Here is a 17141-nt window from a genome sequence, read left to right on the forward strand (position 1 = left end):
TTTCCTCCCTCTTGTCCCTACCAGTCACCCCCTGAACCCCTCTGCATCCTGACTCTCAAGTTGATACTCTCTTTGTCTTTGATTATATTTGTTATATGGGTGTTTGTGCATGTCAGTGCAAATATCCATAAATAAAACCTGCCTTGCCAAAAGTTGTGTTTGTATGTATCTAGGGTTCTTAAGGCTGGCAACCAGTAAAGGGGTTCATCCTTGGAAGGGGCTAATTCTCTTACATACAGCAATCAAACAGGATACAGTCTGGCTTCTATAATTTGATTCAGGAAAGAAGTAAGTTGGTAGCAGAAGGGCAGGAGTTGGTCAAGAAGACTTCGATTAGAAATTTCTCTGTGGTCCTTGACTTCAAAGTACAGAGCATGCCAATGTGCCATGCTTTGAGGCACTGAGTTCTGAGTCACACCTAGGAGGAAGAAAGGCTTGGCAAATGACTTGCTCATGTTCAGAAGTGGTACAGGACAAATGGTGCCATTTGCCTCAGCAGTAGCTATGGTATTAGATAGTATGACTGGGTATAGAACTAATGGGATAAAATCGTGTTGTAGCTTCGATAGCTATTTTATGCATGCATTAACCTAATTTTCTGAACTCTGCACACTTTATAAAAATCAAAATGGGAGGAAATATAGGGACAAAGAGTGGAATAGAGACTGGAGGAAAGGTCATCCAGAGACTGCCCCACTTGGGAATCCATCCTATATGCAGCCACCAAACCCAGTCACTACTGCTGATGCCAAGAAGTGCTTGCTGACAGGAGCCTGATATGGATCTTGCCTAAGAGGCTCTGCCAGAGCCTTACAGATACAGATGAGGATGCTTGCAGCTAACCATTGGATTGAGCACGGGGACCACAATGGAGGAGTTAGAGGAAGAACTGAAGGAGATGAAGGGGTTTACAACCCCATAGGAAGAGGAACAATATCAACCAACCAAAGCCCTCTGGAGCTCCCATGCACTAAATCACCAACCATTGAGTACACATGGAGGGACCCATGGCTCCAGTCTCATATGTAGCAACGGATGGCATTGTTTGGCATCAATAGGAGGAGAAGCTCTTGGTCCTGTGAAGGCTTGTTTCCACAGTATAGGGAAATGCCAGGGTGTTGAAGTGGGAGTGGGTGAGTGGGAGTGGAAGCATCCTCATAGAAGCAGGAGGAGGAGGGATGGGGCATGGAAGTGGGGGAGGGAAATAACATTTGAAATGTAAATATATAAAATATCCAATAAAAATAAAAAGAAATCAAATAAGTATAAGTTTAATAACACATTTAGAAGCACTTGTTAAAAAAACATTGAACTATAACCAGAATAGTAAATATGGTAACAAATATTCCTTACCTGCTAACATCAAGTAAATATAAATGTAATAAAATATCCTAAATCGTTTCTAAAAATTGAACTAGCAGTGGAATGAATAGTGAGTGCAGTGCAAGTATATTTTCTGCCTGCTAAAGCTCGTAGTCTGGTAGACAACACCATTAGGTAAGTCAGTGTAAGTACATGGAGGATACTAGAAGTCTAAGGAACATTTTTAGACAAAGGTGCATCTAATTGGGTATGGAGAGGGGCAGCAACTTCCTAGAGAAAGTTATGTTTAAAATAATATAAGGAAAACTGTAAAATTGGACCTGTAAACAAAGGTAGGTCAGAAATACAAGTGTGGTAGATTTTATTATCTCAGAGGAATTTATACCATGATACCTGCAGATAGCAAAATCCATAGATGACTAAAGTCTCTCATATAGCTAGCACGGCATAGCATTTTCATAACCTGTGCACATCCTTTCTGAATACTTAAAATTATCTTTGACTCTCATGCCAATATTGTTTAGGGGATCACATAAAAGAAACGGCATGCCCTGTTTGTTAAGCAGAGGTGTATAATTAATGGCGCATTGGTCTCTGGAGAACAAAGGTTGGAAGGACCAACTACACTTGCAAAGGCCTTGTTTGAAGAGCACACAGGGCTCCTTTAACAAAGTTAAAATATGCCTTCTGAAGTTTGGTTGCAGAGTTTGGCAGTATGGCTGAGGAAGAGGGCAGATCTCATATTAAATAGCCTTAGGGGAACATAGAGACTGGTGTCTGATTTCACTCTGGCTTCTCTATGAGTAGATTTTGTCGGAAAATTGTTCACAATGATGACTGCAGGATGTATCCATCAAGTAGTTTAAAGCCTGCCAGGAAATTGGTATGAAAGGATGAGAAAGGGAAAATTCAGCCATGATCTTTGCAAAGGAGGATGCTGGGGTCCCCAACCTCCAGGCCTGAGCCTTCAAGTCCCCCCTACCTTTATGTAAAGCGTGTGCTTCAGGAATCTTCCAAATCATCTCTCCACTGGAAGGATTTTTACAAACATGTTTACCTCTGTGTGAGTGCATATTTTATGAAATTTTAACCTTTTTAGGAAAGCAATAGTTCAGTCCCTTAGGTGCGTGGCTGCAGGTGAAGTACAAATGAGGACCTGAATTGATTTCCACACGGAGCAGTCCATTAATGATTAGCAACCCCATGGTGACTTATTGTGGAGGCGTATCCAACCAGGCATGCAGCCCCTTCATAGAAGTGCATCCAGACAGACTTCTCATTAATACGAGACTGCTGTGAAAGTAGCAGGGTGGTGATCGATCATTTCATTAGCTGGTGTTGGGCCAGATTTTCATAATCAGGGCTAAGGAGCTAGGGGCCAAGAGAATGAAGGCAGGTTAGTTCTTTCAATTGTTTAAGAGACTGGAATGACTTTGTTCCACACAGTGCTGTAGCTGCTGTTAGGCGTGCTGGGTGAAAACAAAATGATAGAAAAGTTTCCTGCTTTCACTGCCCACCGTGCTTCCATTCCCAACCTGTCTGCTCCGGCCATGCATACCTGGACTTCCAAGTATTTTGCATAGGGTTAGATGAATGACCTTAGTAATGAGCAGATTTATTAGAATGAGGAGCAGCTTGCTAAGATTCTTGTTGGGCACTGGGTTGGAACTCTCATCCCATAGGCGTCACACTTACTCACCAATCAGAAAGCATGGTGGAAGAGAATTAGTGCAATAGCAACCAAAAGACAGTTGAACCTTTGAGCAGAACCCTTCATACCCCTTCAACCTCAACCACTTACCCGGGAGCCTGGGTCTGCTCAAAGCAAAACAGGCAATACTGAAACCTTGTGAGGAATCAATGAACGGCTCATGGCGTGTCCAGTGTAGTATGCTCAGTAAATCTAAGGAACGACTCTGACTTGGGGGGGAGATACCAATGTCCTTCACCTGCCTGCTATGCAGATTAAGCTCATAGTAGAATTGTGTCTCCCTCCAATAGCATTGGTCTCCATATTGCTTAAGGCTGTCACTGAACCAACAGAAGCCTGTCATAAACTTTTTTGGTCCCTGAGATTCTAATTTTTTTCCTGAAGTCACCATTCTAAAAGTCATTTCTACAAGAGAAAAACATTTGTTTGTTTTCTTTCCCCAAAAGTATTTGGGTTCTAGTGATACCCCTGAACTTTGCCTGAGCCACTGGACAACAGCAAAGATTAAGGAATACAACTCCATTCTGTGTCTGGGGAGGGGCTCATCCCTGCTTTCTAGGAGACTTACTAAGATATCTGACCTGTGTTTCTGTCAGGAGACCACATTTACATTCTTGTTCTCATAAGTGAGTAGCTGAACTGTTGACCTACAAACAAATGTGGGCAAAACACCTAATAATTTGACCTGACCAAACTTAAATCTTATTGCCCTCAGTTCTTGAAAGTTGCCCACCCTCAAGCTTGTACTGAGAACTTGGGCAACTGAGAACTTGGGCAAACAGTGCAATCAGGGGCAGCCATCTGCCTGACCCTAAAGCACTTGTGAGCATCACTTGGCTTCAAAGAAATTTCTCCTTCAGATGGGTGATCAAGTCATCTCCATTCCCTGCTACACACTCGGTCCCTTTTTATTTTATATTTCTTTTTAAAAGCAAACCACAAGGTTATGGAGAAGCTTTTGTATATAAAGTGCTTGAAGTCCAAGTGTGAGGGTTCAGGTCCACAACATCTTTATATGTACTCACATATAATCCTGCTTTTGGAGATCAGAGTCAGGGAATCTCTTTAAGCAAGCTGGTCAAACTATACCATGTATTCAGGGTTTAGAGAGCACCCTGCCTCAGTAAATGAGTATAGAGTGATTGAGGAAGAAGACCCCCGAAGCCACGAAGTCAAATTCTTGTCTTAGCACACAAGCACCTACATGTATGTGATCACACATACTCATTGAAAAATATACTACACACACATATACATGCAACAAAAGCTAACTGCAATATATATGAATAAAAAGAACAAGTAAGAAGAAGCTTAAAAGCAATTCTCAGCAAGGCATGATGGTGCATGTGTATTTATTCAAACACTTGGGAGAGAGCCAGGAGGATCTGTAGCTCAAAGCCATCCTTGGCCATGTATTGGGTTTGAAGCCAGCCTGGCATACATTAAACCCTTTTGTAAAGTGAAGGAAAACAAAAGCAATTCCTTCTGAAATGCTCGTAGATGTTATATCAGAGTTTGCAACAGTTTTTCTTATCTACGTCAAGAGTGTGCAGCCATTTGTCAATTGGGATGTAGTTAGTCCCATTGTGAATGGTGAGACAGTGGGAAGCTATTTCTTTAACCTTATTATAAGAACAGTGAAAAGGGTATTAACCTTTGTCTCCTGGCCTAGGTCTGGTAGATCACAGCCACTGTTCTTAAGGATTTATGTAATCCTTATCAGTTTGCACATTCCCATTCTGTCTTGTATGCACTGCTAGCTACCCTCTATCCTCCTATCCATTTACTTCATGTGGCCATTCTTATGAATGACCACCTATGTGTCAAAACCTACTCTTAACATCTCTACCCTTCTTTTCATCTGGCTCCCTGGAATATTTGGCATAATGCCCCTGCCCCAAGTCCACACTAAAGTTCTTCCCCTTTCTTATGCCCTTCTTCTAACTATCTCTTAGATTCTTCTTACAATCTGTGTGCTCTCTGAGTGGTTCCATCCATTTCTGTTTACATCAGTGACTCCTGCATGAACAGCCTCCGTCCATCTCTCACCACTACCAAGCCCTTTACTGAACGGCGTATTCACATGACTTGTTTAAGAAACCCAGATGTGGGCTAGTATCTGTTCTATATTCCCTGCGCCTCCTCTTCTCTTTATTCACTTTCATACCCCATTATTTACTTTGTAAACTTTTGTCCTGCATGCACTCTACAGAAAACTCTTTGCAAAGTACTAGAGGTAAAGTAATAAATATGTAAGTTTCTACTCCCTAGAAGCTTTGTGTCCGATGAGAGAGAAAAGCAACAAACAAATAATTATGTGATTACTTTATCACTAATTGCAAATAAAGTGCATGATATCTAAAAATAAAGAGGCCACTTTTACAAGTCAGATACTGTCGATGTGCTCTCCCCAATAGATTTCCTAATACGCCACCAATCCATTTTACAAAGACAGTGCTAAGAACCTACTTTCTTTGTTCAGGTCTTCCTACACTTTATACTTCCTGCCAAAGGTTAGCTGTGCTGCACACAATCTTTTGTGGTGTGGCCCCTCTATTGTTACTTCTTACATGGGATGTGTGGAGCCCTTAACCTGTGTTCTTGAGAGTTCCACACTCTCTTACTTGTCTGCTTTAGTGTAGCATCCGGTTACGGTTGAGAAAAATCTAAGAAGGTGCTGTCTTCCCCTTCGGGACATGGGCTTAGGGACATGGGCTTAGGGACATCCTCTTTGCTGTAGCTTTATTAATCTTTTATTCTTCTTCCCATCTTCAGCGTGGTGCCCCAGAAGGTGGAAAATGCTTAATCATTTACGTGTTTCATGTAAACATTTAAGAAGCTCCAGGATATTAGAAAACAAACAAAGAAAATAAACAAAGAACGGGAAGGGAGAGCGAAGTATTTTCATTAGTGTTTATTTCAGAAGACCCAGATTTTGTTTAGTTATGTTCTCAAAAGTATGATTTTTCAAGTCACTGTTGAAATGGTAGGGGGTGTTATTGATCGGTGCTTTCCAAATAACATATGTGCTTATTCTGAGGCTTTTCAAGTTGCTGCAGTGATAGCGAGGTTCCCTTTTCAATGGTTTCTTATGTTTCCCTTCCTCTGTGTTCTCCCTTCCTCACCAGCTCTCTCCCCACACATTCTCAGGATCCGCAAGCAAGAAAGAAACACTTGCTTTGCAGTTCAACTGAGGTAGCTCTATTAAAGAAAACATTCATGATAGTCCAGAACCCTGCCGGACTGATTTTTAACTGATACTACAACGTTCTGGTTATTAACTGTTGATTTCTGTTTAACACGAACTATTTAGAAAGGGTTCATATGCAAGTATGAACTACCTGTGGCCCATGGCTATATGTACCTTAAGAGCTATGATGTGGCCGGACACAACTTAGGACTTTGTGAACTTACTTAAGACATTATTACAATTGTGACTCAATTGTGAGGTTCTTTACTGAGAACTTTGTAGAGGACAATGTCATGCTCCTATATTGGAAAGATGTACAAGCTTGGAAAACCACTTCAAAGTGATTCAGTAGAATCATCTAGAAGACTTGTTCAGGTGGTAACAATAGGACTCTCTATCCTAGCTATTTAGAAGGGAGAAGTAGGGAGAAGCTTTGAGTTCAGGAACTCAAGGTTAGTGTGGACATCTTAGTTACTGTCTCTATTGCTGGAATAAAAATACCTTGGTAGAAGTAACTTAATGGAAAAGGGGGCTTTTTTCAATTCATAATTTGATTATAGTTCCTTGCGGCAGGGAAGATACAGCAGGAGAATGAAGCAACTGGTCACATTGAACACAGACTCGAGAAGTAGAGAGTAGTAACTGCTTGTGCTCAACTTGCTTTCTCCTTCCTACACAATCCAGGATTCCTGCCTAGGGAATGGTGCCACCCACAGTGACCAGATTTTTAATATTAACACAATCAACCACTGTCATGTACAGAGATCTGTTCCCAAGGTAATTATATCTTTGGGGTTGACTATTGATATTAACCATTGTACTCTGTAGCATAGCAAAGGTCCCACCTCTTCAATGAGAAAATAATGACAAATGTGATGAAGATCTGTAAGTCATTTTGATCACATTGAAGTTATATCTTCAGCAATATGGTGCTTAGAGAGTTAGTTTCTTGATTAAATCTCAGTAATGTCATTTGTCATCTTAATGACTGATGAATGAAGTCATGGGCAAAATAGAATCTCAGACAAAGGTATGTTCTAGCTTCTTATGCTGGAGGCTGAGGACCTGTTAACCAGTTGGCACAGCCCATGATAGCATTTTCCTAATATACACTCACAGCAAAGCTGACTGCCTCTAACCCTGGCCATTCCATGGTATTCTAAGTTGTTTTTTCCCCACTTACTTTGCATTAGTTTAGTCTGAAATAACTTAGCTCATTCATTTTTATGACCAAAACATCTGGGAAAACCCAAGCATTTATATTGCATTTTTATCAGGGTAAGTGAATTTAATTCGGATTCCCTGCAGCTGCTCTTTCCCCTCCTACTGGGTTCTTGGGCATTCATTCCATATCTACACAACACGATTTCATCCCATGGTTTTTAGGAGTAAAACTTCTTTCTATCTTAAAGCAGTTCAGCAGGAGCCTGTAATTCTACAAGATGTATAAGCAACAATGAGCAAGTAAAGCCTGAGTCAAAGTTGACCCGGAAAGGTCAAGGCTAGGGACTACTGACAAACGACTTCTAATTAAAGTCTAGAATTTGTTTACCTACTTTTTCTACCTTCCAGTTTTCAAGATCCTATGGACTAGCCCTCAACCGAGTGGGGGAGGGGCTGGCTACAGAGCTGACATTGCTCTCTTCACTTGAAATGGATTCTAGGAAAGGTAAACCCTGGCTTATTAGTAATTTGCTATTGGCTCTGGTTCCTGATGCTGCTGCGACCAGCACACTTCTCCACAGATACAATTGTGGCTCTCCATCTGTGACCTGTTATGTGGCATGCACACTGTATTTATGCATTTTAATGCCATCACTTTAAACAGATGTTTAACCATACCAACATGTCCTCCTGAGTAAATGCATATCCTCTTGGTATGGGCTCGAATGTGTCATTATTATGCAGTGAATAGAGAGCACGTCGTATGGTTTTTGTAAACTAGTTTTGAATTGTGAGCTATTCAATTGGTTTTCAGGAATAATACAGACCAGGATTAGAACCTAAAATGAATGCAAGGGCTGTGAACGTAATGCTAGCCTGTAAGGAGCAGACCATAAGAATCCAGGTTTATCCAGGGTGGAGAACCTAATGGTGCCACATCCACCTCGCAGCCTAGAGAATCAGGTTTTCATACAGGTCAAGCTGACATTTGCAATGAGTCTTTACTGTATTGGTTGCTAGTGTAAAATCATTGACAACATGCCCTACGAGGTTTCTGCCTAGTCTTACTGTAACTTGTTTTTGCCATGTTTGGTGATATCCCTGGGAGGCCTGCTCTTTTCTGAAACAGAGGAGGAGGAGTGGATCTGCAGGAGCGGAGATAGCAGGAAATTACGAATCCAAACGAAGCTCACCATTCTGTCAGTCACTCCCGCAGATAGTCACAATCTGGTTCTGTCATTTACTACCTGTGCAATTGGGAGCAGTTTGGTGAACCGCTATGTGCCTTGGTTTGCTTCAGAAAATGATAATAATCACCCTATCTCTATTACAGGATTATTTGACTTCTAATTGAAATAAAAAACACTGAATGACAGAATAGTGTCCTAGGACTAGGTGCTTTTGTTTTCACTCCTTGGGGAGAAAATTGAATTCGTGGAGGTTGATACGTGCATCAGCCACTTGTCCCACAGCGGCAGCACTTATAGGAAGACCCAGGGCACCATGTCTTAGGTTGAGTGTGATTACTGGCCAAGCATACATTTTTTTCTCCCTTGCAGCAAGCTCTCCATTAGTTTCACTTAAATATCACACGGATCTCCTGGACACACAATTAATTGACTGATGCCCGTGCGTTACCTGAGGTTGGAGGTCTCCGGCCAGACCTACCTGCCTCATTGCCACCCACTTGATTCTGAGGCTTGCTAAGGAAAGCACTGTGCCTCAAGATTTAAAACCATAAGTGAAGATCAAAAGATGGGATGGGGCCCGCTGCTCCACATGTCTGCGTGTCCTCCTGGATGGCTAGATGCCTCTGTTAGCACTAACACTCAATTTCAAACATAAATGTAAAAAATGAGCAGGGACGAATCCCTTGGAACCACGGGAAATGACACTCACTAAAGCCCCTTACAACCATCTTGCTGTCACTTAGCAAGGAACAGAAATCATGATACTCGCGATTTATAGCCTTGGTCCAACGCAGAACTGCTTAACATTGCCTATAACTCAAGATTTTTCTCAACCATTTCCCAAGTCATGGGAATTACCGGAGGTCCCAGCGGGGAGAGAGGTACGGTGCCCTACCTTCTCACAGGCCATCTGTCTCATTACAGGACATGCACATCATCAGTACGGATGAGAATCAGGTGTTTGCAGCCGTGCAAGAATGGAACCAAAATGACACCTACAACCTCTACATCTCAGACACACGTGGGATCTACTTCACACTGGCTATGGAGAACATTAAGAGCAGCCGAAGTCTAATGGGGAACATCATTATTGAGTTATATGAGGTATGTAGCCAAAATTACCCCTCCCTGGGCTGACCTTCCCTTTTCATGTGTTTCGACCTTATAAGCACAGGCACTATAATCCTGTGCTTGACCCCAGCTGTTTCACTTGGCAGTTGCATTTCGAGGCAAGGGATGCAAACTCTTTGTAGCCCAGTGCCAGAGAAATAAAGGTACAAGTGCTCGTCTGGTAATATTCTTGTGAAGTGAGGGGTAGGGTGTGTGTAAGGGATCCTCTGTCTCGTAAGGTCAATGTCTGCACATGCATGAGCATGTCAGAGCTGAAGGCACACGGCATACACGATGACTTAAGGAGCCTTTCAAAACTCCAGGCTTCTTGCTATGTACGTTTCTAGAAAAAAAAAAGAGCATGCTATGTCCATGCAGAAATTATTTTTAAAATGATACTTATAAACATAATTTAGAGGAAAAGAAGGAAAAATTAAAAGAAACTTATAAAAGAGTAAATGCCACAACATGGTATAATGAAACATTTGCCTTGACATGAGTATCACACACACACATGCACACACACACACACACACACATGCATACACACACACACTCACACATACACACACACATATATATATATACATACATACATATATATATACACACATATATATAGATATATATACATATATATATATAAAATGTATGCCAGTTAAAAGAGCACTTTACCTAGGAATCCACATGAGTGCACACAGAAATTAGAGAAAAATTAGAGATCCTGAGAGATGTGTTGTTTCCTTCTGTCATTAAAGGCCATGTATGACTTTTGACAGTACTAGAAAGAGAACAGGTTAAGTGACTGGATTATACTAGGGATGTGATGGGCTGGGTTTTGCAGTGTGCCCTAGGTGCCTCATGTGACAAAAGAACACAGCGGTTAAACTCACACACGTTGTGACGAGTGAGCTCAGCTGTGGCTGGGCTCTCAGATTACCCGGATGAGCTTTGCTCTGGTGGCTTTCGGAATAGAAATAGATCAGAAGGTTCAGTACATTATCCTGTGGCCTCCTCCCAGTTCTGGTATCTGTCACTGGTATCTACATTGTCTACTTTGTCACCACCTAGTTACTACAAGGCCTCTATCCTCACATCCTATTCCCAGCTCCATATCTCTATTGTTTATTTCCTTTTTTTATATTCCACTGAATCCAGTTAGTGCTGCCCATTACTTCATATGTATGGGATCATCTACTGGAGCATGGTTAACTTATCACATATTACATTCTTAAACTAAACTGAATCTCCCTCTCCTAGCCACCACCATCTGTCAGCAGCAACCTAGCCAGGTTGGGAGCTTATGTTACCTGCCCCGAAGCATGCTGGGATACCCAATGCCTTTATCTTGTAGAAGTCTAAAACAATTCTCTCCAACAGCAAGGCTTATTTGAGGAAATGTCCAGGTTTCTTCCTTCATTTGTAAGGTTTGGCAGTCTAAGGGATATAGATAACTTTGATAAGCTTACATTCTTTATCTGTAACCTAATCAAGGGTCAGAAGTAAACTTTCATTATTAACAACACGCTACAGCCTTGGGTATAGTTTGGAGGAATAGCCCTAAGATTCATAAAACTCTAAGGAGGAATATTCTTTCCCCTGTGCTGTCACCCAAATCAAAGAATATAAAACATTGATGCAAATGACTTCACTGCAAAAATTAGAAGCCCCATGTGGGAACCATAGTGTCCATCTCTAATCTCAACACTCAGAGAGCAGAGGCAAGAGGATCATGAGTTCAAGTCCAGGCTAGGCTAAATAGAGAGAACCTGTCTGGATAGATAGATAGATAGATAGATAGATAGATAGATAGATAGATAGATAGATAGATAGATAGATAGATAGATAGATAGATAGTAAAAAAATGAAGAAGGAAGAAATCAATGTTCTTCCATGGTTGCTCTTGACATGATGGGTGAGTTTACCATTGTGCTTTTTATTCAGGGAGCCTGGGTCTCCTTGGTCTCTTTGGTGATTTAGAACTTTGAGATGCTGATCTGAAGCAAGGCATGAATCAGTATGAAGAATATACCCAGATCCATGTAATTTTTTCTCACTACTGAAGTTGGTCTTGTATTTTCAATGTCACCTAGGGAAAAATGCATGATGTTACTGGTTTTATTGAGAGGAAAGGCATACTACTTAAGGCAATATCTTTAATGCAAGTTCTGTGAGCCTGCTTCCCACTCAATTTTGCCACAGTTGATTATGATCATACTCTGTGTTCAAACTCTTGACAAGACCCTCTGGGAGCTTGTACTTAGTCTGCTGGGTTTTGAGTGGGTCAGTAAGCAATTTACCGGCTTTACCTGCACTAGACTAGACCCTAAGTGAAGCAGAGAGGGATAAAACAAATGGAAGGCATAGCCTTTTATCTGTTTGTTTATGTTTGAGATTGTGGTTTCATTTATCAATTTAAATGTCCTAGGAATAAATAGTGAATCAAACATTGCTCCCTAGAAGTGTCATTATGAACAGCAGCAAGGTAGCAAGCATACATGAATTATTCAGGTGGACCCCAAACCAAGGGAGACCAGGATTGGCTGTATATGACCAGGTCCTTTTCTCAGAGTGACATATCTTCTTATCAGTCCCATTGACACCTTCTGAAGGAAATATTGGAGAAGTGTAATCCATCTCCAGTGTTAAGAATAGAATGAACCAAGGGATAGGCAGACAGGTTAAATTTTTGATAAAGTATGCTAGCCACCCTAATTGTACAGAATAATGCTTGTCAGGGACACGAGTGAAAACTGGATAATTGATTAGATTTCAAATTCTAGAAGGCACTTAATAATAAGTGAATAAATTGGAGCCTGACATTATCTAGACCATGACCATATTGAAGATTTTTAATGGATGATGCTGTTTTGCACCTGGAGATACATTCTGTAGTTTGGAGATAAAGCTCAATTTAATTGGTCTCTAGAGGTCATTAGGATTTAACCTTCTTCACTGGAGATTCTTATACATAGACAGAGAATGAGAATGGGAACCATATGGACAGTTAGCAAAGAGAATATAATTCTTCTGGACTTCAAGTGCCCTTGAGTAATGCAGCTGAGAAAAGCAGTAAAATTCTTGTATAATTCAGCCAAATGCACACACTTTAAGCAAATGCATTTTGTCCAGTGACGTGAGGTCTGATACATAATGGCAGTCTACTTGGACAAGTCTATGCGACACTCCTAAGGTAGAGACCAGAGTCCACCTAGTATTAGAAGCATCCTTCTGCTAAGCCGTAGGGTCCCACAGAAGGAAGATGAATTCTAACTTGAGAAAATTTGTAGCAGCTTAAAGGTGACTTGGATACAGAGATGGGCTGCTAGAGAAAGGGTTTAGGGAGCTTGAGTGCAGTAAGTGGACATCCGTCTTCATGGAAGGTTGTGTGGAATTGTGGAATAGTGGAGCACAGGTCATAAGCTACCGGGACAGACTTAACATGCACTCAGTACGGAGGTGGACATTCACACTGTGTTTGCAGTTTTACTCACACATCGCCAGCAAATGTTTATCTGTGCTGATCTAGGTTAATTTGTGACTTTACAATGTAGTAAGGCATTGCAGCTCTTTCCCTCCTCTGAGAGAAGAAAGATTCTTTTGGGCAGTAGATGTTGGGTTGCTTGCACCCACTTTGATTATCTAAAGCAGATGGTGAAATATTCCATCTTCCCCATGAGTGCTGCCTGACAAGGTAGAGGAGACGCCCCTAGCAAGCCTTGGCACCGAGGTTCTTTGGAGAAGGCAAAAGACCAACTCCACTGAACCCCTCTAACCAGAAGAGGACAATACAATTTTGAGAAATAATCTAGAGCAGTAATCCCCAGGTATAGAAGTTCATGTATTAATTTATTCTCTAATTCCAACTTCAAAGTCCAATGTAGCCATTGATGTAATTGTGTAGAAGAGAAAGCAGTGTTTGATGGTCAAATAATTATTGGTCTCCTCCTCAAGGTGCTGACAGTGAATCAGTTGAATGTAGTACTTTGAGCGTCTTGTATTCTAATAATTTTTCACACAGCATCTTATTGTAGGTTTTGTTTTCATATTCCTAAAAAAAAAATCCCACAAATAACCATTCCAGAACCTAGAGTTGAGCTAAGAATTCTTGTTCTGATGAACCTTCTTTAATGCTTAATCTAATATTAAGTATTCAACTTATAACTCCCTGCAATAATATCATATTAGCTGCAGTGCCTTAGGCAGACACTGTAAACTACAATAAATACATAACTTGATACCTGGCATGGTGGTTATGCCTTTGATCCGAGCACTTGAAGTTCAAGGGAAGCCTGATTTACACAGAGAGCACCAGGCTAGTCCAGCTTATATAATGAGACCGCACAAGTGTTGCGGTAAAAAATAAAAGGGCTTGACTTGTTCCCACGGGTACCCTGTTGGGCGGTTGCACTCACGCTAGTTCCAGCTCCAGCAGGCCATTGGAAATAGCCCTGATTTTTCTCAATAGCTCCACAGAACCCCCAAGTACTTTGTGACCCAGGCAATCTCGTCCAATGTAGCACCCTGTCAGGCTGCCCGCCCTCACTCACAGCTTGCTTGGCTGGTTTCTACCACGCCAGACATACACAGCTCAATTCATGGCGGGCCATTGCATCCGTCTACCGTACAATCTCTTGAACTCAATTAATCTCCACATGAAAGAACATATCACACAATATCCTCTGATCCAATTGATAAGATATAATTTGCCCATCTAGATGACACAAAATCCTGTACATACCCATGCCTTAAGAATAGTCATAACAACCTGTAACTATGCGCAAAGAAGAATCTTAACATCTCCGCTACTTTCCCCTCGCTCCAGTCTCCTCTGCCTCTCTAAAACTTTTCTCCCGCCCATCCTTCCTTCTCGTCCAATGATAGGCCTTGTTCTATCCTGTACCTGCTTTCACTTGCATAATGACATCAACACAAGCTACATATAGACTTCAAAATTATTACAACAAAAAATTTAAAAGTAAAAAATGAACAGATGAAATCAGTAATAGTAAAAGTAATACACTCAATTTTGGCAAAAAATGCACAAACTATTCATATATTTCATATATATGCAAGACAAAAAATTGTTCATGAAATATTTTGTATTCTTTCATATGGTCTTAAAGAACTCCAGATTATATTTGATATTTCCAACTCACCTCCAATCATGTAGTAAAATTTTGCCTGAAGTAGTTGATCTATAGTTATATTTCATAAAATTTATTATAGGTAAAGGAGAGTCACATATTTATAAATAAACTTGATCAGAACCCAAATTGATTATCAACTCCAATTAATGTTGATTAAAACTAAACAGTCTCTTTCTTTCACTTGCTAACTACATACCTACATAACGTATGCAGCCAGCGGCCCCCAGGATGAGTTTCACAGACCTAAATCCCAGATGCACTATTGGTTATTTCTCTCTGGTGAACATTGCTTCCCAAGTTCACTATACAATTACAGGGTCGTGTAAACTGAATGGCTTGACTCACATCACACAACTAGGATATGGTCCTGCTACATCGGAAAGCATCCATATCAGTCTGGCTAAAACATCAAGCTTTTCCCTCTAACCTTTGTGCTTCTTACAGTTCTTAGAAGAGAGTCCTAATTCCTATGCAATTGCGCATGCAGTCTTTGGTACATGGTTCTGTGGATTTTGGTAAGTGCATGCGGTTGTATAACTAAGTTTACAATCAAGACATGGAAGGAATCCATTCCCCAGACCCCCACTTGAATGTCCTTTGGCATGTACTCCACTCTTGCATCAACCTTTACTTCTGAGACACAGCCACTTGACTTCTCCCAGGCTCCAGCCCTGCCCTTTGCAGAGTGACACTTAGTGGAATAAGATAAGCTGTATGCTTTGGAGTCTAGCCTTCCTTGCCCTAGAAAAACGCATCCGAGAGTCATCTGGCACGTGGCATGCGGTGTGAGTTGTATCAGCACGTGTTCATTTTTACTGCTGAGTAACATTCCATTCTGTGGCTGGGCTGTAGATATTGTTCATTAGTTAGAGAGCAGTTAGGCTACTTTCAGTTCTGTATGATTGTGATTCAAATATCTGTAAATACTTGCAGGAACATTATCTCTCACTTAAAGGCAGGCTTGCCAAATTAAATATAAATATATGTTTATGAAGCCATCAATATGATTTTTAAAGTGGCAGTTTATCTTGAGGATATGAAATTGTCATTATTGTCATTGTTTCGTACATTCCTCAACACTTGGTATTAGAGGGGAGAGAGGAGGGAGGGAGAAATGTATATGCATGTGTGCACACACCCATGTGCTCACATGCATGTAACCATTCTGATTACAGTCTGGGTGCTCCATCATGGGAGGTCCATATTTTACTTCTCTAGTGACTCTGCTGAACCCTCTATATATGGACACTAAACTCTAGCTCTCTGTGTTATTCCCCAGTGTCCTAATTTTCTGTTTATTAATTGGTATTTCTTTGCCTTACCTGTCTCTAGTGCTTGATCTCCATTCTATCTGCTTCTATAACCTTCAGTGACCCTTCTTGGTCCAGATGGATAGCTGCTTATACACTCCACAGGGACAATTCCCTGCCATAACCTTGGTTAGACCCTTCCTGTAATTCTGATGCTAGGGACAGCCCACGGCAGATCATACTAATTGCTTTATCTCAGCAGATCCCTAGTTTCTTTTTGCTGAGGTCCCAGGGACATAGCCAACAGATGACCATGCCACCTGGACACCACGATCTGCCAAGGGGCCTGCAGTCGTATCCCTCTGTACCTCATTCTAATTCCCAGAGGGAATTGCCAGCCTGATACATTAACTTTTCCTGAGGTGATGAAACCAAATGTTTATTCAGATAAGGCATCAAAAGTAAGAGTCCATCAAAGTTCAACTTGGAGAACGTGTGAGTTCATAGCATTGGTGAAGGATTACATCTAGGAATATGAATGATCACTGAAACAGCTGTATCACTAGAAAGCTATACTCCATCATAAGTGATGACCTCATGCAAGGAGCACCACGGAGTCAACCTTCCATTTCACCTTCTACTTCCTAAGCACTCTAGAGTCTTCTAAGATCACTTGCCCATATGGGAAGGGAGGGGGGGATAATGGCTAAGACATCAGATGAGAGACTTGTGAGTCTGTCTTCCTCCTCCTCCTTTTGGGGTTTGTCAGTAGTCTGTTAACATTACAATTCACCCACTTATTTTTGTGTTGTTCTCAATTAGTTGCCATGGATACCTTGACTCTAAGATGTTGATCATGTTATGCACAAAGAATAAAGCCATGCTGCAGCAGGCACTTGTACCCATGGGCACCATCACATGCTTCTCGCTGGACTTTCAGGAACAACAGCAGCAGTCACACTAATGATTTCACCCTACAATGGGATAAAGAATATTTAGAGTTAATGGGATGCTAAGTGCCTCTTCCTCGGATGAAAACCAAAACCATGTATC

At 41.2% G+C, this 17141-nt stretch overlaps 1 protein-coding gene across 1 annotated transcript in view; it reads left to right on the forward strand.

The window, feature by feature from the left end:
- Sorcs3 (sortilin related VPS10 domain containing receptor 3) overlaps nucleotides 1-17141 on the forward strand; it is a 617283-nt gene that overhangs the window by 497442 nt on the left and 102700 nt on the right. The window contains 1 exon segment of the mRNA XM_032892177.1: nucleotides 9503-9682. Coding sequence (XP_032748068.1) covers nucleotides 9503-9682 — 180 coding nt within the window.

This window comes from Rattus rattus, chromosome 2 (assembly GCF_011064425.1).
Source record: "Rattus rattus isolate New Zealand chromosome 2, Rrattus_CSIRO_v1, whole genome shotgun sequence".
NCBI lineage: Eukaryota > Metazoa > Chordata > Mammalia > Rodentia > Muridae > Rattus > Rattus rattus.